The sequence below is a fragment of the Lycium barbarum genome, chromosome 5, assembly GCF_019175385.1.
Source record: "Lycium barbarum isolate Lr01 chromosome 5, ASM1917538v2, whole genome shotgun sequence".
NCBI lineage: Eukaryota > Viridiplantae > Streptophyta > Magnoliopsida > Solanales > Solanaceae > Lycium > Lycium barbarum.
The window spans coordinates 17,417,112-17,444,739 of NC_083341.1; the positions used below are offsets into that span (position 1 = coordinate 17,417,112).

General features: G+C 35.0%; 2 protein-coding genes and 1 long non-coding RNA gene across 3 annotated transcripts; 2 read left to right on the forward strand and 1 right to left on the reverse strand.

The window, feature by feature from the left end:
* Window positions 1–1,032: 1,032 nt before the first annotated feature.
* Window positions 1,033–3,050, forward strand: LOC132640587 (STOREKEEPER protein-like). The gene has a single exon (XM_060357230.1). The coding sequence runs from the start codon at window positions 1,317–1,319 to the stop codon at window positions 2,754–2,756; it is 1,440 nt and encodes a 479-aa protein (XP_060213213.1). The 5' UTR covers window positions 1,033–1,316; the 3' UTR covers window positions 2,757–3,050.
* Window positions 3,051–4,049: 999 nt separating this feature from the next.
* LOC132640590 (protein VASCULATURE COMPLEXITY AND CONNECTIVITY-like) lies at window positions 4,050–7,306 on the reverse strand. The gene is made up of 3 exons (XM_060357232.1): window positions 7,034–7,306; window positions 5,864–6,069; window positions 4,050–4,504 (listed from the first exon to the last, which is right to left on the reverse strand). Exons 1-3 carry the CDS (start codon window positions 7,130–7,132, stop codon window positions 4,327–4,329), a joined length of 483 nt encoding a protein of 160 aa, XP_060213215.1. The 5' UTR covers window positions 7,133–7,306; the 3' UTR covers window positions 4,050–4,326.
* Window positions 7,307–21,321: 14,015 nt separating this feature from the next.
* On the forward strand, window positions 21,322–25,454 carry LOC132640591 (uncharacterized). Its single transcript, XR_009582294.1, has 2 exons — window positions 21,322–21,726; window positions 23,068–25,454. It is a non-coding gene; the product is annotated as an uncharacterized LOC132640591 (long non-coding RNA).
* Window positions 25,455–27,628: the final 2,174 nt, after the last annotated feature.

Sequence of the window (27,628 nt, forward strand, 5' to 3'; positions counted from 1 at the left end):
TATAAGTCTGCATAATTAAAAATTCACAATATATAAAAAGAGTTGGAGAAAATCGTGATAAAAAAAAGAACTGATTGACTCTCCAAACTGGTCAACCTTCAAACAAATTGGGATGGAGGGAGTGGTTGAGGGCTTATGCTTTTTTTTTTTTCTTTTTTCTTTCCGGAGCTTTTAGATTTTGTTTCTTATATTTAAGATATTGGGATCAGTTCAACCTGTTGACTATATGTTAATTGAACACTACCAGTGATTTTAAAATTGACATTTGGCTTAATTATGCAAAATTTAACGGCGAACACATAAAGAGAATATAGAACTCAATCTTATTTTTATATTTTAAGATATTGAGATCAGTTAAACCCGTTTACTATATGCTAATCGAACACTGTCAGTAATTTTAAAATTGACATTTGGTTTAATCATGCAAAATTTAACGGCGAACACATAAAGAGAACATAGAATTCAATCTGCCCGATTTGGGGATTTTGAAAGAATAAATTAAACAAATAAAAAAAAGAAAAAGAAAAAGGCATTTAATTAAAATGTAGGAGGGGACACATGACACGCCCATTTCCCATAAGTGGATCCAATTCTAGAAAGAAAAACAAGAAGGCTGACTTGTGTTTTGTACCTGGAGGCTCAATTTCAGAAAAAAGAGAGGAAAAAACGATAAGATACACATGAAATTTGAAACCCCGACTTAATTTGTAAAAGAGCACCCAATAATTATTGCATCATAGGACTCTTTAAGCTTGGGTGAACACACACATATATATATATATTTGAGTAATTTTGAAGAAATAGAACATAATTATACATGGTCCAGTGAGAGGAGCATGGGTCCACGTGAATTCATACCCCTCTCTGTAAATACGCCCCTATACATGAGAAGCATAGGTTACAAACCGACGAGTTTAAGTTATATATATCGTTAGTTTAAAAAAATTTATCACTCAAAATGAATTTACCTATCATAACAGATAATCTAACCTATTTTCAAGATTACAGATATTATTATTTTAAAGAGGCCACTTACAAGTATTTTATTCAAATAACTTGGTGATATAAAAAGTTTCTAACACTAACCATATATAAAGGAGAGAAAAAAAAAGAAGGAAAGATTAGTGCATGAAGCAAAGTCGGCTACTGAAACTTGACGAAGAAGAAACATATTAGGAGTAGCATAGTATTACTACTAAAACAAGGATTTCCTGGTTCTAAATTCAATAAAACCTCTCCACAAAAGCCTATATATCTCCACGAGAAAGAAGAGAAAAAGAAGAAGAAGAAGGCGAAACAAAAAACAAACCACAAAGATGCCAGTCCGACAAGCCCCCGTCGAGAAGAAACTCACCATTCATCCGAAGCCTCCTCCAAAGCCTCTACTCTCTTCTGACTCTGACTCTGACTCTGACTCTGACTCTGACTCTTCTGATTCCGATTCCGACTTAGACCAACCCTTACCCCCACCTCAACCTTTACTCCAGCCTCAACCTTTACCTCGGGCTCGGGCTCGGGCTCAGGCCTTACCCCAGGCTCAGGCTCAGGCTTTAACTCGGGCTCAATTCTCTTCGGATTCTGATACTTCTGATACTTCTGATTCTGACTCCGACTCTGATCCTGACTTAGACCAACCCTTATCCCGGGCTCAATCCTTAACCCCGGCTCAACCCTTACCCGGGGCTCAATCCATAACCCGAGCCCAACCCTTAACCCGGGCTCAACTCTCTTCTGATTCTGACTCTGACTCCGATTCTGACTTAAACCAACCCTTACCCCGGGCTCAACCCTTACCCGGGGCTCAATCCATACCTCGGACCCAACCCTTAGCCCGGGCTCAACTCTCTTCTAATTCTGACTCTGACTCCGATTCTGACTTAGACCAACCCTTACCCCGGGCTCAACCCTTACCCGGGGCTCAATCCATACCCCGGACCCAACCCTTAGCCCCGGCTCAACTCTCTTCTGATTCTGACTCTGACTCTGATTCCGACTCCGACTCCGACCAAGCCCAACTCACAATCAAGCCCAGTGTCCCATTAAAGAGACCCCAAGAGACACAAACCGAGCCGAGTAATAAGAGGATCAAGATTTGGGAATTACTAAAGAAAAAAAAGCCTCCACACAAGTGGATTGAAGAAGACCAGATAACTTTACTTAATGGTTTGATTGACTTCAAGTCCACGCATGGAAAAGGCCCTTATAATGCTTATGTAGATATGTGGAGTTTCCATCACTACATCCAGAAAAAATTGAAAGCTGATCAACTTAATAAGTGGCAGGTCACTGATAAGGTTAGGAGAGTGAAAAAGAAGTTTTTTGCTAATTTGGACAAGAAAGGTGATCATCAAGATCCTGTTTTCTCTAATCCTCATGATTATTTAGTCTTTGAGCTTTCAAAGAAACTGTGGTCTAATGACTATTTAGTTAATGAATTTACAAAGAAAACATATGGTGAGACTAGTGGAGTTAAAAATACTACTGATAAAGTTGACATCTTTACTAAGAAAGAGGAAGGTGAATTGGATATTCAGTCAAAGTATCCCCTTTTGGCTGCAAATTTTGATATTGGTTATTTGTGTTCAATAAATAAGGATGTTGTGGATATTATGAAGAGGAATATGAGTTTGATTGGTGGTGAAAAGATGAGGGATTTGGAAGAAAAATTGAAGAAACTAAAGGATGAAGAAGATGAATTGAAGCTAAAGAGAGAAGATTTGATTAGAGAGAATTATGAATTGTTTGAGGCAATGTGAGGTTATTAGTAGATGTTGAGGGCTTGTGCTTTTTTCTCTTTTTTGGTGCAAAAATTAAAGGCCCTTATGGCTGTTTTTTTTATTTTATCGAGCTTTTAGATTTTGTTTTCTATTTTAAGAAGATTTGACTAGGATGATTACTAGTTGGTGTTTGAGGCAATGAAATTGATGCTTGTGTTGTCCTCTGCAAAAAGTTAAGAGGCATTTTGGCAGTAATTTTATGAAGCTTTCAGATTTTGTTTCTTAAATTTTAAGATTTGACTAGGAGGATTAAAATTGGTGTTTTGACGCGATGAAGTTGATACTTGTGGTGTCCTATGCAAAAACTTTTAGAGGCACTTTGGAAGTAATTCTAAGCTTTTGGATTTTGTTTCATATACTTTTAGCTACTCAAGATACTTCTTTTCTGTTAATTTAATGTCTATAAAAATTTAATTAAATGAGGAGTCGTTTACTTAAATAAGTTGAGTGCAAGAAAATAAAAGTGGGTGTGGGTCCATCTATGAAAAATATATAGATCAACTTCCAATTATCACATCATGATGAAGAACTATATTTTCAATGGAAATAGAGTGGACAAACACTTGAACACTCAACTCTCTCTACTTTTTCTATGCAAATTCTCGCATTGTTATGACAGTGAAACACCAAACTATACAACAACGTCAAACACTAGGGTGTGCAATGAAATGCCTAACATAACTCCTATGTGCATATGCCTTTCAAACCAAGAATGTAAAACTTATATTGTCCAGTCTCCAGTGTGATGCAGAGCATAACAACTATGGATCAGACCAGAACAAAGAATTAGGGGTGAAATTTCAGACAGCAGCATTCTTCAGTTGGTCTGGTTTATAACAAATTATCCAAATAAAAAAGGAGCTTTGAAATATGTTGCTCGCATTTAGACTTCTGTTGCTCGTTATGTCAGTAGTAAGGTATGCTATGTGTTGGCCATGTTCTTGTTTTTTTTCCTCTTTGCTCTGCGATTTCAGTGTGCCTCCTTGACGCAAATCACGGGTGACAATTGAACATAAATATGAAAATGCTGGTAGGGGTAAGGTCTGCGTCGACTCTACCCTCCCCAAGCCCCACTTGTGGGATTACACTGGGTATGTTGTCATCGTCGTTGTTGTTGCTGCTATTGGTTTAAAACATTTCAAAAACTTTCGTCAGTGTTAATTTTGATTTTATTTTTGGGGGGTCGTAAGTTATGCCAGATTTTTACTAGCTGAAACATAATATCCAAGACGAAGAAGTAAATATACAAAAAAGTCAAGACGATTCAACATCTACGATATATGCCTGAAAGATAATTTTAACCTTATATATGAACCTCTTCCGATACTCTATCTCAGCCCATGGTTCTCAAACATGTTGCTCCCATTTGGACTTCTGTGTTCAGCATGAGAGACCTGCTGTGTGTTACAATTAGCTGTTCAACATAAATGTGCAAATGCCATTGGTCTAAAACATCTCAAAAACATTCATCAGCCCAAAATTGTTTATCTTTATGACTAATTTATACAATTATGATTCTTTCAAAAAAAAAAAAAAAAAAAAACGTAAGTTAAGCCAGGTTTTGACTGGCTGTGACATAATATCCAACAGAAAAGAGGGCATGTACAAAACTCAGAACTCCACCAATGGAGAGGTAATTATGATGTAAGTAAACACACGAAGTTGTTGACTTGTGGTTTGCATTTGTCCCAATCACCAGCGTCCCCAATCCTACTGCAAATATTATCCTGAAAAATAAAAAAACATATTAGCAAATGATTTTTTTTTCAATTTTTTATAGACTCACCCAACGGGTTTGGAACTCTTGAAAATTGCATAACACTCACCCCCATTTTGTGAGACAAAAAAACAAAGGAAATCTTAAAAAAAAAAAAAAATCAAAAGAAAAAATGGTGAATTCAGAATTTAAGTGATTGGTAGTATATAGTTGAACCAACCCCAACAAGAGTTGGGATAGCGCGATAACTATTCATTCATTCTTAACTAGAGCTCTCGAGTTCGAGTTCGAGGCCTGTTGAGCAAGGAGTTACATTTGTTAAGAAAAACAAACCAAAAAAATAATAATGAAAAGTGACACCAACTATACAATGCTTTCATACTTGGTATAAAATATATATTCTTACAAAATTCAGCTATAACAGTCAAAGGTATTGCTCGAGGCGGATTCAGGATTTAAATTCTATGAGTTCAATTCTAAGATTCTTAGCATTAAATCCATTATATTTTTAAAGTTGGGGGTTCATATATACTATTTATTATAATTTTAGTAATTTTTTACACATAAATTTATGCTCCGCGTCGCAAGTTAGTGGTTCAATTGAACCCCCGTCTAACATGCTAGATACGCCTCTAGGTATTGCGTGCACTCACTATCTTCGACATGGATTCACTGTTGGAAGAGTGCCCCTTTTTTTTTTTTTAATTACATAGGGATAGGGGAAGGTGAAATGGGGAGGAGATTACAATGTGAAGATTCGAACCCTCACCAACAAGTTAAAAATTAAGTTAACCAACCAACTGAGCTACTAGATCCTTACGGAAGAGTGCCTAACATTCCCGTTGGCCGTAAATAATATTTCAGTTTTTGCGATTTGAAAAATATATATTTTTCAAAAAGAAGCTATTGAAACATATTTGAAAATCGAAAAATATTTTAACTGAAATAATGGTTTACTCACAATTCGCTTTTTTCTAAGTTGAATCCATTTCTAACACAGCTTGATATCCAAGAACTCCTTTTCAATTTCGACTCTAAATATTTTTTTCTCACTTCAACCAAATATTGTTCTGATCCTTATTTTAAATACTTGTCGTCGCAATTTATGCGGTATCGTTCGAATTTCAAGAATCAAACTAAGTTTTTTACCTCTATTTTTCATATGCTTTTTAAATATTTTTAATTTTCAATCATTGTGTAGTTTCGAATTATGAATTTTATTTTGAAAAGCATAAAGATCCCATATCCGAACTCATAGTCAAAATTAAAGAGTTTAACTTTTGGAATTCGAACGTTGCCGCATGAATTGAAATAGAGGGAGTATGTTTTTTCCTGATGGACTAAATGAAGAAGTAGAGAGAATATATACCATGTGAAAACAAGACAAGCAATTGATAATTGCTTGATAGGTGTAGCTTTGCGAATATCGTCAGTACTACAAACACTGCAGCCTCCAAGAAGATTGGCAAGAACATGGGCTACTCCAAGCAGAGTTGCTGCAGCTAAGCCAAAAACAAATGCCTCATGGCTTGGCTTGCTACATGACTCCAACATCCATAGAGTTAAGTGCTTTTCCTGTTCCAATTCGCAAAACCAAACAATCAAGTAACATATAAATTGAGACAGAAGGAGTATGAAAAAGAATAGTTACTGTATATGCATTAACAATATAACCTTTTTTTTACTATATCGATGAATTTTTAATCGTTACTTTTATCAGATTAATGAAAGAGAGTTTTGGATAACTTGTAAAGTTGTTGTCATGTGATCAGGAGGCTACGGGTTCGAGCTGTGGAAACAACCTCTTGCCGAAATGCAGGATAAGACTGTGTACAATAGACTCTTGTGGTCTGACACTTCCTCGGATCCCACGCATAACGAAAGCTTAATGCACTGAGCTGCCCTTTATATTTTTATCAGATTAACAATTAATATTTATTAGAAAATTTAAATAAGCTACCTACTTGGTTGATATTGTTTACATTGTCAATACATAAAAGTAACTCATAAAGATAACACTTCACATTATATAATCTGTGTGTAATCAGTGTATTCATATATACTTATTATGCTTTTAATATAGGCTTATTAAATATTATATACTCCCTCCATCTTAATTTACTTGAAAGTGTTATTATTTGAGGAGTCAAACTTTTTTCTTTGACTATAATCTTCTCAAACTTTTTTTAAAATATTTTGAATCACTAGCTACATTGGCTTATACTGTAGTATTTTTCGTGTAATTTTTAAACGTATAGATGCTATTTTAAGATATTTGAAGGTACTTCGAACCTTTTCACATAAATTGGGACAGAAGGAGTCATATACACTTGTGGCTAAAGCTCTAAACCTCCCAAAATATTATTACGCTACTATATTCCATTACCTCTAATATCTTTTGAGGGAAAAAAAAGAAGAAGCGAAGATCCTTATAATCGATCTTGACCAAATACCATTAGAAGTTGTTTGAAGCTAGACTTGAAATAGAACAAAAGATTCATATAGGCTTTGTTAATAATTTGATCATAAGTAGATGTACCTGATCTTGAGCTGCTTCTGCTTTATATCCAAGAATTCCAGCCACGATATCCAAGGCCACAATTAGCAAACCACCCAAAATTTTAACTAATTTGCCCATATTTTCATGAGGAAGAAAGAATTATTGACACTTATATATACCCCTCTCTCTCTCTCTAGTCTCCTCAATATAATATAAGTATATGCGTGTTTACAGGTAATACACTAAACCACAAATATTATGCTTAAATGAGATGGCATTTGAATAATGGCATAAAAAGATCTATGCCCGAATATTTAAGCATTTGCAACTTTAAAGGAGATAGAGATGGATGAAATAAAGGATATAGGCTTCTTTTTTCAGTACAAAAGTTTAGCTTTATTTTGGTTTTCTTTTTGCCTTACTTTTTATCATTTTTTTGGATTCTCTTTAATAGGGAAGCAAAAGAGCATAAAACCAAGTGAAGAAAATATAGCTTAGGCGTCTATAACTGAGGATAAAAAGGTCAATTACTCCTCTTATATATAAATTTTAGTGTTAGATTTAAGTAATATGTACCTTAAGTATAAATAATATTTATACCATCGGATTATTTTTAATTGCTGTAACACGTAACTTTCTTATTTTAATTGGACTTACTTGTAAATATCTTTTGAAATCTAATAGCGTTAGAAATTGTTTGCACTGATCATGTATAAAATTTAAACAAATTTAAACTCTATTTTATTTTATGTGATATTTTTTCCTTTATAGTCTTAGTTTAAAAAAGAAGGCACATGTCTATATCAATATTTAAAAGTAAATTAACTTTAGAAGTAGGTAGTGATTGTTTTTATCCGACACCTTGATTGGTGTTTGCAATTAATAAGATCAAATATTCTGTGTTACTTAATCTCGTACAATATTTTTACAGCATTATCCGCTACCAAGATTTTCGTGCACCTTTTACTGTGCTCATGAATATATAGTTTATCCTCGTTTTTTTTTTTTTTTTTTTTTGGATAAAAGTCTTTCTTTCAAATATATTAAGTACTACTCGCTCCGTTTCAAAATAAGTGTCATTCAGCAAAAATTACGCTCATTAAGAAATCAATAAACATAATGTGTTAAGTTGAATTATATGTTGAAATTCATATATTAGCCTTCAATTTTCTGTGAGAGAGAAAAAAATATAATATGAAATTTTTAAAAATATCTATATTTGTTAGATATATTTTGAGAATTGAACAATATTAAAGAGGACTGCAAGGACATTGGTAGAAACAGTTATTTTGTGACGGAGGGAGTGTATAGTAAGCATTGCTCATGCTAGTTATTTGCTTGCCTTCTCTAGGAATTAATTTCAAGATTCACTTCATTCTTGACTTTGTTTCTAGAATCTGATTGAATATTATTTCAACAAGATGACAATCTTAATCATTTTTTTTTTTTTAAAGTTAAAGCCAAATTCACCGCTGGCTATATTGGATTGTGGTGCTAGGGGGTTTGGTAATGAGCATGGGGGTTTGGTAATGAGTACTGACCTTTCCCTATTTTTTATTTCAAAATCCAAAAGGTGATACACTTAAAGGAAGGGGATTATATGTAACCTTGCCTCCTCAAATTCTAATTGGGTGATGAACAATTCCATCACTACGCATCGACCTATGAAGCTCACAAAAGGCAATACTATATGTCATACCATTTACATATGACCCTAGTGCAAAATTAATAACTATACACAAAAATTCATTGTATATTTATGAATTATTAATCTAAAATCCAGTAACTGAATAGAATTCAGAACTCGTAAGCTTCAAATACTGACTCTACCTCTACCATGTTTTCCATAAAAAAATAGCTAGCATATACTAATTAGTGTACATCATGAGGAAAGTTTAGATATGTATTTTGTCCAGTTCTAGTTCCACCAAACTTGTTCAAATATGCTGGTATAGATGATTGGGGATTTTGCTTCTACTACTGTCCCTATGGATATTAACATCTCCTTGAACTAGTCTATTTAGAAAGTAGCCTTATGGTTCATGTCCATCTTATATAGTCCTATAACCATATTTTGTAATGATTAGAAATCACAATACATTTTAGCTATTGGACAATCTGACAGTGTACTCTATCCCTAGCCAAATCATCTGCTACAGAATTTCCTTCCCAACACTAATGTTGAACTTTATAGTGATGGGTAAGGATAACTCTCCTATCCTTTTTTATTATTAAAAGGAGCCACTATCTAATAACCGAAAGGTGAATACATGAATGACAGGAATATAAACTCTATCAGCCTGGTATCTTAAAGGTGAATTGATGACTAATTCTATACAATTGAGCTCAGCAAAAACAGAACTAAAGGGAAGTCTGCACTTGATCCTACACCTAGATCAGTGATGGGGTTAGGAGTCCATTTTACACATATAGACAAAAAAGATAGAATCATGAATCTACGACTCAACATTAAGGAACTGCCTCCTCTTAACTTAACAACAATTACTTGCACTATACTTTTTTTAGAAAAAATATAATCCATCCACCCGAGCTTTCACCCCCGAGGTGGTGGGAGGTTTCGCATGACCTCTACCATGTATATTATTAAGCATAACCTTACACTAGGGGGGGGGGGGGGGGGTGCAGCATAAAAATTGACCTCGTTAGTAAAATACATAGGAAAAAAGGATCATCCAAACACTGAAAGCACACAAGAAAGGTCCGCTGACCACTAAAGGATTCTAACACTAGAATCCTGAAATGTCAAGTAACCTTAGCCAATCTTAGGGGATCTTAATCTGAAGTTGGCTATACCAGCTTTATCCATTCTATAAACTCCTCTCACTGTTCGAGGGACTCCTTAGATAACCATCACTTCATGAGGTTCTGTCTGAGATTGAAGCCAATAGGGACTCCATATATTTGATGAAGTGGCCCTTTGAGAATCAAAAAAAGAAAGGGCAAATTACACATTTGCCCGGTCCCCCAAAAATAATTACATTCGCTGGCCAGATATACAAAATATATATATATATATATATATATATATATATATATATATATATATATATATATTATAAAAAATGTATATTATGCTAATATTACAAAAAAAATATACATTTACTGGCTATTATTTTGGTGGTCTACTATGTATGTCAATTCTCAAATAAATGCTCAATAGTTTTCATATATATAAGTGGATAAACAACAAGAGCATCTGGATGGACTGATAACCCCAAATCTTCTGATAACCTTGTATGTAGGGATCCTTCTATTCAACATTTTATGCATTAAGAAGGATATCCTAAAAGGCATCATCTTTTGCCAAATCCCTCGTGATAGAAGAACTACCCTGCACTGTTCCAAGCAGTCTAACAAGAAAAAAAAAAATTCATTATTTTAGGGAGTATAGAAAGCTTCATCAGTATTATTCTCATTTCCAAATGGTACCTCTTTTGTATAAGAAATAAGGTTCATTGGAACGCTATAAATAAGCTTGTGAGTGTCAGATTCATTATCAAAGATAAAGTTCTTAACAGGAATTTTACAATTTCTATCTATATTCAATTTAACCCAATTCTTATCAGGCTTTGCCCATATGACAGAATACTTCTTAACCGACCATGAATTTTTGCCACAGGTGTTAAAATTAGTGATACAAACATAAATTTAAAGTTTCTCTTTCTCATATTCCTAATTTCATCTTAAAAGTTTAACAACCGTCAATTAAATAGATCAAAATTGTGTGTCAGCCAATACATTTCGCCGTAAAAGAGTTCATTTACCCTCCCTGCAATTTCATAAATTACAAAATTGTTCGACAGGGTAATGAAGCTAATTGCTATTGAAAAAGAAATTTCCCCATAGGAAGAACCACGAGCTATAAAATGGAGGAAGCATTGTAACGTTGAGATCAAGGAAATTAAAAGGCATGTTGTTTCTGCTTTTGCAAAATTACCAAGGAAGTGAACAAAAAGTGAAGAAGAAAAGTACAAAAAGAAAGGATTAATTATTTACAAAATTACAAGACAATAGACTCAAGACTAAAATGGTGCCCCTGATAAAACAGGCATGACAATCGCGTATGACATTTTCCTGCATAAAGAAAAAAAGATCTTAGCTGAATAAAACAAAAATTGTTGTAAAACAAGCTCAAAGTAGCAATATAAAATATTAAAACATGAGAATAATATAGAATAAAATAATGTAAAGATGACTTTCTTCTTTTCTTTCAAGTGTCTAGTACATCACATATCATACCTCTATTTATACTACTCCATAGAGAGGGGGTTACAAGATTGTCTTGAATATGACATTAACCCCCTGAGAAGGTGGGAAGAATATGTGGTTGTGGGAGATGAATTAGGGAGTAGTGGAGGTGTGGTATAACTACACATAATGGTGCACATATGTCACGACCCAGCCCCGTAGGCCGTGACTAGTGCCCGAGGTGGACATTCATACATATTTTCTAGCCAAAATCTACTTACGCTTAGCATGTTAGGGACTTCAACACGTACCAGACAATATATCATTTAAATCTTTACTTATAGAATCGCATATATAAACCGACTGGGTTATAATAGAATAGGGAAATGCCAGACGTAAACCATATTAGCATATCCGGACAAAACGACCCATGACCCACATACATGTCTACAAGCCTCTAACAAAGACAACAGAATCATATGACGGGACAGGGCCCCGCCGTACCCCTGAATAGTCACACATACATAAGTATATACAAGAGACGGAACTGTACCAAAAGTATGGCTCCGGATCAAGGGAGCACTTCAAACAGCAGAACGGATATCCTAGGCTGACGGACCACCGTAACGAACGTCTGTACCTGCGGGCATGAAACGCAGCCCCCGAAGAAAGGGGGTCAGTACGGAATATGTACTGAGTATGTAAGGCATGAAATACAGAAAACAGAAACATAACTGGAACAATGGTACAAAAAGTAAGTACATTAGCCAGAATACCAAGGTACTTATTTCCCGAACGTAGATCACACTTACCGATGTCATATGTCAGAAAAGTACAGAAAATGAGTAAATCATCCAGAGTATCAAAATACTTACTTTCCAAACACAGATCATGTGTGCCGACATCTTTTGTCATCGTATACATATACATATAACAGATCCCGGCCCTCTAGTAAGGGATGCGGTGAATGAAGTCATCATATATGCCGACATCGTAAATCATATATGCATATAACAGATCCTGGCCCTTTAGTGAGGGACGCGGTGAACAGAATCATCAATGCAAGTCAAAATCATATATCATATATGCACATAACAGATCTCGGCCCTCTATTGCGGGACGCGGTGGACAGAATCATCATATGTCATCCTGGCCGCCATCCCCATATCGTCATATCATCATATACAAATGTACATATAACAGAACCCGGCCCGCAAGGGAGAGGGACGCGGTGAACAATGCAGAGGGAGACGCACGATAACAGAACCTGGCCCGGGGCGCAGTGAAATACATACTGAGGCTTGCACGAGCAGAGTAGTGCGAACCATATGCACACAAATCCAGACTCGATAGATACATACACTTACCGACATCTGAAGGCTCAGAAACAAATTTCGGGTCAATCTGATTTAGTATAAGAAAGTTATGAGCGTTTGAAGTATAGAACCTTCTACGAACATTTCGGAAGCCATTTTTGGAAAATCAAAGCAACAATCACGTTAGGTACCTTCCGAATATCGTTATGGATCAACTCAGATAGAGCTTTTGGAACCATATGTACGTATCAAAATGTATTAAAGACTCGATGGAATAATCAAACGTGCTATCATTTGAAAATCAAAACTTTAGTCATATTAATTATCTTTCGAATGCCATTCGGAAACATACAGAACTCTTACGAACGTTTCAAAGAAAATCCGAGATCTTTTTCGAAAGTTAGGGACATTAAAACTTACCGAACTCTTTTAGGAACAAAACTCTTTATGCTCATCTCGTTATTCAACCATACAATAGGTTCAACTATATCGAACGTACTCATGTCAGAAGTGAATAAGAATCATAGAAAGACTCAGAAACATATCAAGTAGATTTTCGGACAACATAAATACGCATCAAGATCATATGAAACAGCTTATGGAAATCAAGGATATTAGTCATCCTAGTGGCTCTAAGAATAGGAATTTCTTTGCAATCATACATATATGTCATTTGTTCGTTCCATAAAGATCATGCCAAAAGAAAGAAAGGGTAAGCCTTACATACCTTGCCCGCTTCCTACGCTAATCCGAACTTAAGTCTTTGGCTTCGCAAGATCTACAACAATATTAACATATACCAAACATTAGCCATAAACACTTAGGAGTCCAATTCTAAGCCGACACTTAATCTACCGAAATTTCGGCAGCATTTTCCCTGTAAATACAACAACCCCGAGAATTCAACTCGGCCAAACATACAACAATAAATCCGAGAATTCAACTCGGCCAATTTATCAACAACAATACCAACAGTCATTCTAACAATATCAACAATCAATTCAAAACGCATTCCGACGTTAGCAACATTCTTTCTACAACTTCAACGACGTTTCATTTATGTTCAATTCATAATTGCTCACACACTTAAGTACTAATTCAAAACCTTTCAAACCATATTCAAGGACACTTTAAACAATCCGCACAACATTCTAACAATCCAACCAAACTCTATTCCACCCGAAACTCTACAAATGCAACAAAAGCTACAACAACACATTTCCTTCTTTCAAATTCATAAGCTACAACAACAATTCATACTTTAGTAACTTCATTCTCATAACTACATAAAATCATATTAAAATCACATTAATTCCTACAACAACCCACAACCAATTTCAATGCCGACTTGAACCATTAAACCTTCATTTGCATCATAAAGTCCACAACAACACAACTAACATACTAAGTAAAATTAATCTATCTCTTCTCCGCCATACAACAACCACACGGCCACACACAACACACATTATTTCCATGATTTTCATTCATTTATATATACTACAACATACATAAACCTTCCATAACATATAAAAGAGAATTAATTCTTACCTTTTTCCTTAATTTCCCACTTGACTAGAATTTTAGACTTGCAACAAAGAGTAGTTTTCTTGCTCCAACAATTATACCACGTTAAAGAGGACCTTTGAATTAGTAGGAATACTAGGAGAATATATTTTTTTGGATCAAAGTTGAAGGCTTCAAAAAAAAATTCTCTTCTTTTTCTCTTGGCCGAATGGCCTTTGTTTCTCTCTCTCAAGTTCTTTTCTTGAATGTTCTTGAAGGGAAATGACAAATAAATGGTGGATTATCCCTTTTTATTTGGCTTGGATTAAATTCCCAAGTGGGTCTTGGCCCATCCCTTGGCCGGCCACACTTGGGCTTATTTTCCCTTTTTTTTTTTTCAAGCCCAATTATTTCATGACTAATTTTTGTAATTCATGAAACTATTTTCCAAATTTCCAATTTTGCCCTTAGCCTTCCTCAATATTTCCGCATCAATATTTTCATGAACAACTTATGTATTAAACAAGATCAAAATATAGCCTTGTCTTTAACTTGTCGCAATTATCTCAAAATATCCGAAGGTGCAAAATACGGGATATAACAACATAATAGTGAATTAACTCCTAGAAGTTATGGACATCCACATTATCATATTTACAACACTCCCCTTGGATGTCCGATAATGTGCCTCGTTACGCATTATTTGCTGTCTCGTTAAAAACCTTGTCAGGAAAACCCAATGGGACAAGACCTTGACCAAGGAAAAAAGAGTGCAGCGCGTATTTTCTCCCCCTGATGAAAAGATCACTTTAGTTCTCGGAGACGACGCATTCCAATCTTGTATATCAGCTTCTCAAATGTCGAGGTTGGTAATGCTTTAGTGAACAGATCCGCCAAATTATCAATCGAGTGAATTTGTTGAACATTTATCTCACCTTTCTTTTCAAGATCATGAGTAAAAAAGAACTTTGGTGAAATGAGTTTTGTTCTGTCTCCTTTAATGTATCCTCCCTTCAGTTGAACAATACATGCAGCATTATCTTCGTACAATATAGTTGGAATATCCCTTTTCAAAAGAAAACCATACATTTCTTGAATATGTTGAGTTATTGATCTCAACCAAACACACTCCCGACTAGCTTCATGAATGGCTATTATCTCCGCATGATTTGAAGAAGTGGCAGCTATTGTTTGTTTCATTGAACGCCATGATATAGTTGTACCTCCATATGTAAATAAATAGCCTGTTTGAGATCGGGCTTTATGTGGGTCAGACAAATATCCTGCATCTGCATAACCGATCATATCTGACTTAGATTCATAAGAATAAAATAATCGCAGATCAATTGTTCCCTGAAGATATCTGAATATATGCTTAACACCATTCCAATATCTTTTTGTTGGGGAGGAGCTGAATCTTGCCAATAAACTCACTGCAAAACATATATCTGGTCGGGTATTATTGGCTAGATACATCAATGCCCCAATTGCACTTAGATATGGAGTTTCATCACCAATAAGCTCTTCATCATTTTCCTTAGGGCGAAATGGATACAACCATCGAGGTACTTAACGGGTGTGATTTATCCATGTAAAAACGCTTTCAAACCTTTTCAGTGTATGTTGATTGATGGACAAATATTCCATTTGTCAAATGCTCAATTTGTAGGCCAAGACAAAATTTTGTCTTACCTAGATCTTTCATTTCAAATTCTTTCTTCAAACACTCTATAGCTTTTGAAAGCTCTTTAGGAGTGCCAATGATATTCAAGTCATCAACATACACAGCTATTATGACAAATTCAGACCCACACCTTCTTATAAAAACACAAGGACAAATAGGATCATTTTTATATCCTTCCTTTAGCAAATATTCACTGAGACGATTGTACCACATCCGCCCTGATTGTTTCAATCCATATAAAGATTTTTGAAGTTTTATTGAACAGGTTTCATGCGAACTTTTGTATGCTTCAGGCACTTTGAATCCTTCAGGGATTTTCATAAAAATATCGTGGTCCAATGAGCCATATAAATAGGTTGTGACAACATCCATCAGTCGTATATTAAGCTTTTCACGAACTGCCAGATTTATTAGATACTTGAAGGTAATTGCATCCACCACAGGAGAATATGTCTCCACATAATCAATGCAAGGCCTGTACGAAAATCCTTGTGTCACAAGTCGTGCTTTATATCGTACGACTTCACCTTTCTGATTTCGTTTTCGCACAAACACCCATTTGTACCCCACTGGCTTGACATCTTCAGGTGTTCGGACTATTGGTCCGAAAACTTCATGTTTTTCAAGTGAAGTCAATTTTGCTTGAATTGTGTCCTTCCATTTTGGCCAATCATTTCTGTCTACATTCATCAACAGATTTTGGCCCAAGATCCTCATCTTGTTGCATTATCTCAACAGCAACATTATATGCAAAAGTATTGTCGACCACAATATCATTTCGGTTCCACCTTTTCCCCGTCGAGACATAACGTATCGATATCTCTTCACTCTCTTTATTTTGAAGTATCTGGACCTCCTCTGTGAGCTTATCATTTATTATGTCTCAGGGCCCTTCTTGAGAAATTTCCCTCACATGATGATCATCTTGATCATTTATTTCTTTTCTTTTTCGAGGATTTTTATCCTTAGAATCGATTGGTCTACCACGTTTCAGACGTGACCTGGACTCATTTGCATTAACCGTTTGTCCTACCGAGACATCAACTCGAACTGGAGTATTTGCAGCTAGAATATGAGATTTAGTAACTCTTAGAAGATTAGTAAATGCATCTGGCAGTTGATTTGCGACATTTTGCAAATAAATCATCTTTTGAACCTCTTGCTCACATTGATTTGTTCGAGGATCTAAATGAGATAGTGATAATGCATTCCAATCTATCTCCTTTTCCAACTGCTTATGTTCTCCCCCTAATGTTGGGTATATTGATTCATCAAAATGACAATAACCAAATCTTGGTGTAAATAAATATCCAGTCATCGGTTCTAAATATTTTAAAATTGAAGGAGATTCATACCCAATATATATCCCCAACCTTCTTTGGGGACCCGTCTTTGTGCGTTGTGGTGGAGCAATTGGAACATATACCGCACATCCAAAAATTCGAAGATGGGAAATATTTGGCTCCTGACCAAAAGCCAATTGTAATGGGGAGAATTCATGATAACTGGTTGGCCTTATGCGCACAAGTGCTGTTGCATGCAAAATAGCATGTCCCCATACCGAAATAGAAAGTTTTGTCCTCATTAGCAATGGTCTAGCTATCAATTGTAGGCGTTTAATCATTGATTCTGCTAGACCATTTTGAGTATGAACATAAGCAACCGAATGTTCAACTGTTATTCCCGTGGCCGTACAATAATCATTAAAGGCCTGAGATGTAAACTCACCAGCATTATCAAGACGAATTTTCTTTATTGCATTATCTGGAAATTGTGCTCTTAACCTTATTATTTGAGCCAACAATCTTGCAAAAGCCATATTGCGAGTTGATAATAAGCACACATGTGACCATCTTGTAGATGCATCAATCAAGACCATATAATATTTAAATGGTCCACATGGAGGGTGAATTGGCCCACATATGTCACCCTGTATACGTTCCAGAAATGCAGGGGATTCAATCCCAACCTTAGTTGTTGATGGTTTAATAATCAATTTTCCTTGAGAACAAGCAGCACAAGAGAATTCCTTAAATTGAAGAATCTTTTGGTTCTTCAAAGTATGCCCATGTGAATTCTTAATTATTTTGCGCATCATATTAGAACCGGGATGGCCCAACCGGTCATGCCAAATGATAAAATCATTAGAACCATTAAACCTTTTATTTACTACAACATGTGTTTCAACCGCACTAATACTTGTATGGTACAACCCGGAAGAAAGTGCGGGTAATTTTTCATGCACAAACTTTTCCCCAGCTTTCATTGTAATAATATAAAGGTACTCAACCTTTCCTTCATTGGCAGTCTCAATATGATAGTCATTTTGGCGAATAACCTTGAAACTTAATAAGTTTCTTCGAGACTTGCTGCAATATAGTGCATTATTAATGGCCAATATTGTTCCTCCAGGTAGTAATAAGGTTGCTTTTCCAGAGCCCTAAATTAATTTTGTACCACCAGATATTGTATTAACACGAGCCTTTTTCATAACCAAATGAGAGAAATATTTCTTTTCTGTTAATATAGTGTGAGTGATAAGTTGGTATTTTACCAACTTATCTCTTCTTTAATCTTATATTTTTGCTATATTTGCTTGAGAAAATAGTGTATTTAATATCATTTACATCTATTTTACAGGTTTTATTTGATTTAGAAGTGATCGGAAGAAACCAAGTGAAAATTAAGGCAAAAAGAGGCCAAATGGGACAGTTTTGCAAAACTGTCCAAACTGGACAGTTTTGCAAAAACGGGCCAGATCTGCAATTCCGAAATTCAGTGGGTATTTGTCATTCTTTGAACTTGAAAGAATTAGGTTACTATAAGATGATAACTTGGGAGAAAATATCATCATCTTTGGCTCAACACAAGTCCTTGGAGGCTAGGGTTTCACACCAACACATTGGAGGAGAAGATTGGAAGCACTTTAATGAGATATTCTTAATCCTTTCTTCAATTTCTTGTTTGGTATTGAATATTTATGTGTGTAGTATTTCATTTCAATACTTGAACCTTGTTTATGGAAGTATATATTGTTTAAGTTTGGATTGAATCTCTTGTTTTGCTTTTGTGTTGAATGATTTTATTCCTAATGAAGTGAGTTATTGTTTCTTTAATTAATCTCATTTTGAATGATTCTTAAGGGATTAGCTAACCCTAAGACTTGCCCATTTATTTCGGTTTAAACTTGGAAGAGGCAAACTCGGGAGTGGGAAAGATTAATTAACAAGAATTTGGGGCGTTAACCCTCATCTAATGGAAATCGACCTAGGGATAGGCGACACCACTTGTAGCCATATTCGGGTGTTCTTAATGCTCCTAATTGCTTTAGGGATATTCAATTAGGTAGTCTAGTTAGTCTTCGGAAGAAACTAATTTAGAGTCATTATCCGAGGCTAAGTAATATAAACTCACCATTATTTGTAAATCATGAAGTCCATTGGATCGTTACTTGAGCGTAGTTTCCCTTGTATCCATGCTTGTGGCCATTGATCATTTTACTTGCTTTCTAGGTTAGTTTACATTTTTGCATTAGCTATAATTTTCTCCAAAAACCAAAATATTATCTATCGTTTGGCTTTAGCGTAGTTGGTGAAAATTCCTACTTTTCCTAATCGCCTACATATTGTTCTCTGTGGGATTCGACCCCGACTCATAGTTGGGTAAAATATATTTGCATACGACCGTGCCCATTCTAATTAATAGGGTGGATTTGGACGTTATCAAAATGGCGCCGTTGCCGGGGAACAATTTGGCGTATTTGGGTTAATTTGGGATTTAAGCTAACTTGCTTTGGTCTAAACTTTCTTTGCTTTATAAAAAAAAAAAAAACTGTCCAGTTTTTGCAAAACTGTCCAGTTTCTGAAAAACTGTCCAGTTTTTGCAAAACTGTCCAGTTTCTGAAAAACTGTCCAGATTTTGCTTCTGCAAAACTGTCCAGTTTCTGAAAAAACTGTCCAGTTTTTGCTTCTGCAAAACTGTCCAGTTTTTGCTTTTGCTAAAAAAAAAAAATGGCATCATATAATGAAAATTGGTTGGATGGTAGTTGTTTATACTTTGATGACCCATGTCCATATTGTGGAGGACCTCACTTTTGGCAAGATTGTGAAAATGTTCCCGGGAGAGAGATGTGTGCACCGTCTAAATCCTATGATGGGAATATTTGTAATATATGTGGTGGTCAAAATGGACATTGGAGTGATTGTCCTAATTATTTTCCTTCCCCTCCCCCAAGTTGTTCTAATGAAAATACTAGTTGTGCTTTTGAGTTTGATAGGAACAATGATATGACAAACGAAGGGCAAAGTACCGGATATGAAGGTGTCATGGAATTGCTCCAAGCATACTTTGACCGGGAAAGGGAGGAGGAGCGAGAACTCATCGGGCAATCCATTTTAGAAATGAACAAATCACTTGAGGATGAAAATTTTTCAATTTCCATGGATGTGTCTATTCCTCAAAATGAAGTAGTTGAAGAAGAGATTTCAAATTTACAAGATGAGCCCGAAAATTCTTGTGACCCTAACAAGAGTTGTGAAATTGAAGAAGTGGTTCAACTTGAAGAAAATGAGCCAAGTCATAAAGAAGAAATCTCCAATACTCGAAAAGAGGAAATTGAGGAAATGTTGAGTGGCATTATGGGGAGAAATGAAAAATATGGAAAAATTGTGGCCAAATGGTGGGAAGTAGTTCAATATGGAGATGATGAAACTATCCAAAACATAGATTTCACCACGTTAGGATTTTTACAAGCTTTGGACGATTCTCACCATGAATACAAACTTGACAAAGTGGATATTGTGAGCCAAGATTGGCTAATGAATCAAGCTCAACAACTTGAAGTCTATGGGGATCACCGTGAAGGCTTTTCACGGATGATGAAAGAATATCTAAAAATGCATGTTGAGCAAAGTCAAGAAGTGGAGCTACTTGAAATTACTATCCGGAAATTGGAGGCCGAATTGAATGCAAAGATTGAGGCATGTGATGCCCAATATCAAAAGGCCATGGATTATGGTTTTGAGTTGGTTTCCAATGATGAAGAGGTCAAGATTAATTTTCATGAGCTAATGGTGAATTGTCAACCGACTAACCCAAAAATAATGAATGATGCCGAAGTTGAAGAAATGCTACTAGAGTTGCATAAAAAAGTTCATGAAATCGTTTTGGAAGACTCTAGTTCATTTGTGGGTGAGGATGTCAAAAATGGAGCGAATTCGAAAATGGAGCGCCTAATTAGACCGCATTCCAACCATTTTTCAACATTATGCTTGGTTAGTGAAATGAAAGTTGAACTAACTGAGCCTATGGAGAATTTTGGAGGTGTAGACGAAGACGTTTTCATTTTGGAGTTTGCCATGCCAAAACGACAAAACGACATCCCTCACTTAAAGGCCAAAAAGTGCAAAATGCGATACCGGATAGTTGGTCTCTTTGTTTTTCTACCACCGCCCTATGAGCGTCATCGTAAACTTGATTCAAAGTTGGGGCGAAAATTCATATTCTCCAAGTGGAGAGAAAAGTGGTAAGGTTAACTCATGTCGTGCCGCGACTTTAAATTAAGCGCTTGGTGGGAGGCAACCCATCGTTTTAACTTTCTTTTAACTCATTTTGGATTTTTTTTTTATAGAATAGTTTACCATATTATCTTTTATCGTTCTACCAAATTTCATAATTTTTGCAATTAATTTAGTGTTAAAGTGGCTTGACAGTGCAAAATATGCACACAGAAATTGCTTGCTTACAGTTGGCTATAAGAAGCTAGCACCTTATTTTTTGGTTTAGATAGGGTGTCTTAGTATTTGGTCCAGATAAATGTCTATGTAAGCCTAAGGTAAATGTTTACTATGTTTCTACTAAAGCCTTAGAATATTTAAGACCACTCCCAGACCCTTGTTACCACAAGATACTGCCCTGAGCTTAAAAACTAAAGTCCCTTGCCAGTTTATTTTCGCACTCCCAGTTCCCCCAACCCCTCGCCCACTGCACACGCCGCTTCTCACACCATCGGCTACCAGGTACGCTTCTATCTCCTCTTCTTCTCTCTTTCCCTTGCTTTCTCTTGGCAATTTTTTTTTTCTTTTCTCTTTCTGCTTTTCTTCTCATGTGGTTGGTTTGGTGTTGAGTTGAAAGCTCAAATTCTGAAAATTTTGGTGTTGGTTGTTTGATTGAGATGAAGATAGGATAGAACTATAATTCCCATTAAATTGGGAGGGTAATTCTATTGTCTAATTGTTACAAAAAGCTTGGTTAAGGTGATGCCCGCAAGGTGTTCGACAAAGTGACTGAGAGACGATTTCATTCGGCGGTGAAGTCTGAGTAACCGAGCGCGATTAGGAGTAAGTTTTGGGTAGTTAGGCAGGTCTTGGACTGCTTGGTCAGATTACTTGAGTTGAAACTTGTCTACACCCGAGTTGAGCAATCCGTTAGTGTCGAATGAGTACAATCATGTCCTTGGACTGCATATGCGACTGTCTCGGGTATTTTAATGGGTGTACGTGAGCTGCCAAGAGGTTTAGTACATTGTGTAATTGCAATATTATCCCCTAAAGAATTCTGCGTGTCCAAGTGTTTAAAAAAAAATGATTTGCTGGCTGAATAGGCTGAGGGATAGTCCAACTGTTTTTCAACAATTGTGCTGCTTAGTTTATTTTGTGAGCTTAAACCTTGCTTGGCTTGTTGCAATATTTTCTATGGTTAGTGTTTATGGATTAAACTTGCTGGGTTGAGACTTTAATATTTTTGAAACTCCTTTGGTGTATAATGATGGAAGTTGTTTACAATGTTAAATGGGGTATGATAGTGAACTTTAGGTACAAAGAAAATGACTTGGTGCATTCACTACTTTGTGTTGCTGTTATTCTTCATCGGATTATCATTTGTTTTTACAACATTTTTGACCCAGAATTAGTTGCCATTGATTTGAGTGAATATTCAACCATGAGTTTTGTTTCAATCAATTTGGGAGCTAGCTCGTGTGCGTAAACGCTTTCATGGTGTCATTATGTTTGGAACTTGGTCTAAAATGAGCTGATGAAAAGGGTGCTCATTATCTTGCTTTGAATGGACTACGTAACTCCATCTTTTTGTGCTTTGGTATGTCGCAATGAAACTTACTAAATGAGCTTTATTGATGATTGATTTTGTTGGGAGAATACCCTGATATGGGGAGTCTTCTATGTAGTTTAAACATGCTTAATATGGTTTCTTTGTGACTCTTTTGTGGGAGAACTTAAATGGTCTAAATGTTGTTCAGATAGTTCAAGTTTTAGGGGCACTGTATCTGATATTTGCTGAAGTGTGTTTGTGCTTAACTGACAAGGGAACCCCAACATCTCTTTTGTTATTTTTTTATTCAGTTGCAAGTTCTCAGGTACTTGTTAAAAAAAAAAAAAAAAAAAGACTTCTAGTTCATCAGAAGCATTTCTAGGAGGAACAAATCAAGTCATGGAGGAAGAGATTTTTGATGTAGCATAGCTGCTAGCTCAGTGACACCATTTTTTCAGGGAGTTCCTCCTAACTTTTGCTTTAATTATATAGTAACATTGAGGACAATGCAATATTTTAAGTTGGGGAGACTTTATTTTGATAGATATTTTTGTGATGGGGTGTGATATGTCATGATGGATGATAATTTGGTAGATTGATTTTATTTTGGTAATTTTTTTTTTATGACATTTATATTAGTATGATTTTTTTTTACTAGCTTCTTTAGTTTTTTTTCGTAGTTTAGTTGTAGGAATGGTGTTGGGATGTGATTTTTGCTCCTTGGCCAATTTTGGCTTGCTTGATACCAACTTAGTTAAACCTTAGCATATGAATTCTTGATTTAAAAAAAATAAAAATAAAAAATTGAAGTAATGATTCTTGTTGTGAATTTTAGACTCAATTTTTGGCTCTTACTTTCACTAATTAGTCTCTTTAGGCTAGAAGTGATTTTCTTTGAGTTCATTTGTTTCAATTGGGTTTTGGATAGATATTCTACTTGGATTATCATGTGCCATGTGTGGTGAGTTTTTTGTGAGTTCTTTTACATTACTTGTGGTCTAGAACTTGCCCGGAATGTGTTTCAAGGCGAAATTCTAGGTTACACTTGGTTTGACAAATGATGTTAGGCCTTCTTTGGATCGTTTTTGCCTTAAATTTCCTACCCTTGCATATTTTCCCTAGTCAACCCCTTTTGAGCCTTTAACCTTTTCTTTGGCAATCATATTACAAGCTTTAACCTTTTGTTCTTCATTGATCCATCTTTTGGTACCCTACCTCCTTAAGTGCGTTGAAAGTGCAAACGTAGGCTAAAAGTCTAAGTTTGGGGGTGATAGTTGGAAAAAGTTGTGATATGGGAGTTACTTTAAGGTGAAAGAAAAAAAATGAAGTAAAAAAAATAAAAAAAAATTTGGAAACTTCCTTGTTATTTTGAAAAAGAAAAAAAAAAGGAAGGAATAATGAAGAGTTGTGAATAAAGGGAAGACTAGTTGGTGAAATGGAAAATGAAGAAAAGGGTGGAAAAATTTCAAAGGAAGTGTGCTTTGATTGTTGAAAATTGTAGTGCTTAGGGAGGTTTTTGAGTCACTATTTCCAAATTATGTTCCTACCTTAACCAAAAGCCTACATTACAACCCTTTAAGTCCTAATTGATTTTGAACCAAGTGTGTCTATATTAGTGGAGAAATACATGAAGGGCAAGCTTATGGTACTACTTGTGCAATTGAACATCTTTGTGAGAGAAGAGAGTTAATTCTTTCTATTTAATATCCCATTTATGTTTTGAATTACATTTTCTAAGTGTGGGATTCTCTCTTGAGTGTGAGGGCACATGAGAATTTAAGTTGTGAAATTGTTCCATTTTCCAATTGAGAGGAATGAACAAAAGAAAGTTGTTTTGTGATAAGGAGACAAATTTTGAAGCTTTAGTGCCATGACTTGATTGCTACTTTGATCAACTTGGTGTTTGAGCACTTGAAAAGAAAATGAAGTTTTTAAGAAGAAGTTGATGATTCATGTGTTTTGAATTAATTGTTGGTACCAATCAAAGTCATGTTTTTGTGCTTAAAGTAGACTTTTTAACTTGGTATGATGTTGGTGCACTATTGAGTCAATTCCTTAGAAAGAAATTTTATGTTTTGAATTGCTTGAGGACAAGCAATAGTTTAAGTTTGGGGGTTTGATAAGTTGGTATTTTACCAACTTATCTCTTCTTTAATCTTATATTTTTGCTATATTTGCTTGAGAAAATAGTGTATTTAATATCATTTACATCTATTTTACAGGTTTTATTTGATTTAGAAGTGATCGGAAGAAACCAAGTGAAAATTAAGTCAAAAAGAGGCCAAATGGGACAGTTTTGCAAAACTGTCCAAACTGGACAGTTTTGCAAAAACGGGCCAGATCTGCAATTCCGAAATTCAGTGGGTATTTGTCATTCTTTGAACTTGAAAGAATTAGGTTACTATAAGATGATAACTTGGGAGAAAATATCATCATCTTTGGCTCAACACAAGTCCTTGGAGGCTAGGGTTTCACACCAACACATTGGAGGAGAAGATTGGAAGCACTTTAATGAGATATTCTTAATCCTTTCTTCAATTTCTTGTTTGGTATTGAATATTTATGTGTGTAGTATTTCATTTCAATACTTGAACCTTGTTTATGGAAGTATATATTGTTTAAGTTTGGATTGAATCTCTTGTTTTGCTTTTGTGTTGAATGATTTTATTCCTAATGAAGTGAGTTATTGTTTCTTTAATTAATCTCATTTTGAATGATTCTTAAGGGATTAGCTAACCCTAAGACTTGCCCATTTATTTCGGTTTAAACTTGGAAGAGGCAAACTCGGGAGTGGGAAAGATTAATTAACAAGAATTTGGGGCGTTAACCCTCATCTAATGGAAATCGACCTAGGGATAGGCGACACCACTTGTAGCCATATTCGGGTGTTCTTAATGCTCCTAATTGCTTTAGGGATATTCAATTAGGTAGTCTAGTTAGTCTTCGGAAGAAACTAATTTAGAGTCATTATCCGAGGCTAAGTAATATAAACTCACCATTATTTGTAAATCATGAAGTCCATTGGATCGTTACTTGAGCGTAGTTTCCCTTGTATCCATGCTTGTGGCCATTGATCATTTTACTTGCTTTCTAGGTTAGTTTACATTTTTGCATTAGCTATAATTTTCTCCAAAAACCAAAATATTATCTATCGTTTGGCTTTAGCGTAGTTGGTGAAAATTCCTACTTTTCCTAATCGCCTACATATTGTTCTCTGTGGGATTCGACCCCGACTCATAGTTGGGTAAAATATATTTGCATACGACCGTGCCCATTCTAATTAATAGGGTGGATTTGGACGTTATCAGTGAGTTGTAGCGCTATCCAAAAGGCACATATCTCCATTACTCATCTTGGATCCAATTGAAGACTGGGGAATTTTATTTATCATATGAAAGAGTAAACTCAACTTGGAACGACGATAGTGGAGTTAGAGACTTGTGCTGATAACGTGTTGTAAAACAAGCTCAAAGTAGCAATATAAAATATTAAAACAAGAGAACAATATAGAATAAAACAATGTAAAGATGATTTTCTTCTTTTCTTTCAAGTGTCTAGTACATCACATATCATATCTCTATTTATACTACTCCATAGAGCGGAGGTTACAAGATTGTCTTGAATATGACATTAACCCCTTGAGAAAGTGAGAAGAATATGTTGTTGTGGGAGATGAATTAGGGAGTAGTGGAGGTGTGGTATAACTACACATAATGGTGCACATAATAGTGAATTAACTCCTAGAAGTTATGGACATCCACATTATCATATTTACAACAAAAATACATATAATTAAACAATGTTTAATTGTGTAATTAAAAGATTATTATCACTATATCAGATTATTAAATTTGGATTATGGTTATTTATTTGTATTTCGTTTTCACATAGTTTTGCTAATCCAATTAGCTTAAGTTCGTGAATGGACAAGTCAAACATATGCAATCAACAATAATAAACGCTTGTCTTATGCAATCGAAAGTTGATAAATATATTACAGATTCGCCTTCTGGTACCCTTTATAAAACTTTTAAAAAATTTATGAAATCACAATTTTGGTTTCCAATTTTCTCCAATCACCAATAATTCAGCTGAAACTAAATACAAAAGGCTATTATATAAGTTAATATTCTTTCCGTTACATTTTATGAGATAAACATGACATGGAGTTTAATTAATAAAATAAGGATTTCTGAAACTTGTGTTCCAATTTATATGACATAGTTCGAATAACTTCTTTATTTTGACCTTGTATTCGGACATACAATTTTTAAGATTTTTGAAAACTAATTTACATATTTAGAAACTACATTAAGTCACAAAAATTAACAATTTAAAATATTTAAAGGACATACAGATAAAATACAGTCAAATTCTTTTCTTATTTTGACTCTCGAAATTAGAACTATGTATAAATTGGGACGGAAAGAGTATATTGTAGTATTTGTGTGACTAAAATATTTCTGAAACATGTGATATTAAACATGTCATAATATTTTTATTCCTCTGTCTCATTTTATGCGGCAACGATACTACTTGAAAAGTCAAGAAAAAAGTTGAAATGTTTTTTGTCTGAATTCACTCTATAAATCGCGTCATATAAGGTATGATAGAACGAGTATGTTAACTGTAAAAGCTTGTCTAAGGATAAATGAAAATTCAAGTGAAAATTTTAATATCCAGACGATCATTTTTTTAGCTAATTAGTCTCCCGAACCGTCCCGATTTAAGTGTCTTACTTTTTTTTTTTTTTTTGATTTGTTTTAAAAAAAATGTCTCTTTCGAAAATTAGTAAATTAACAAATCAAACATCATACATAACAACTTTATAATCATAAAATTCATTAGACATTTTAGTACCACAAGATTGAA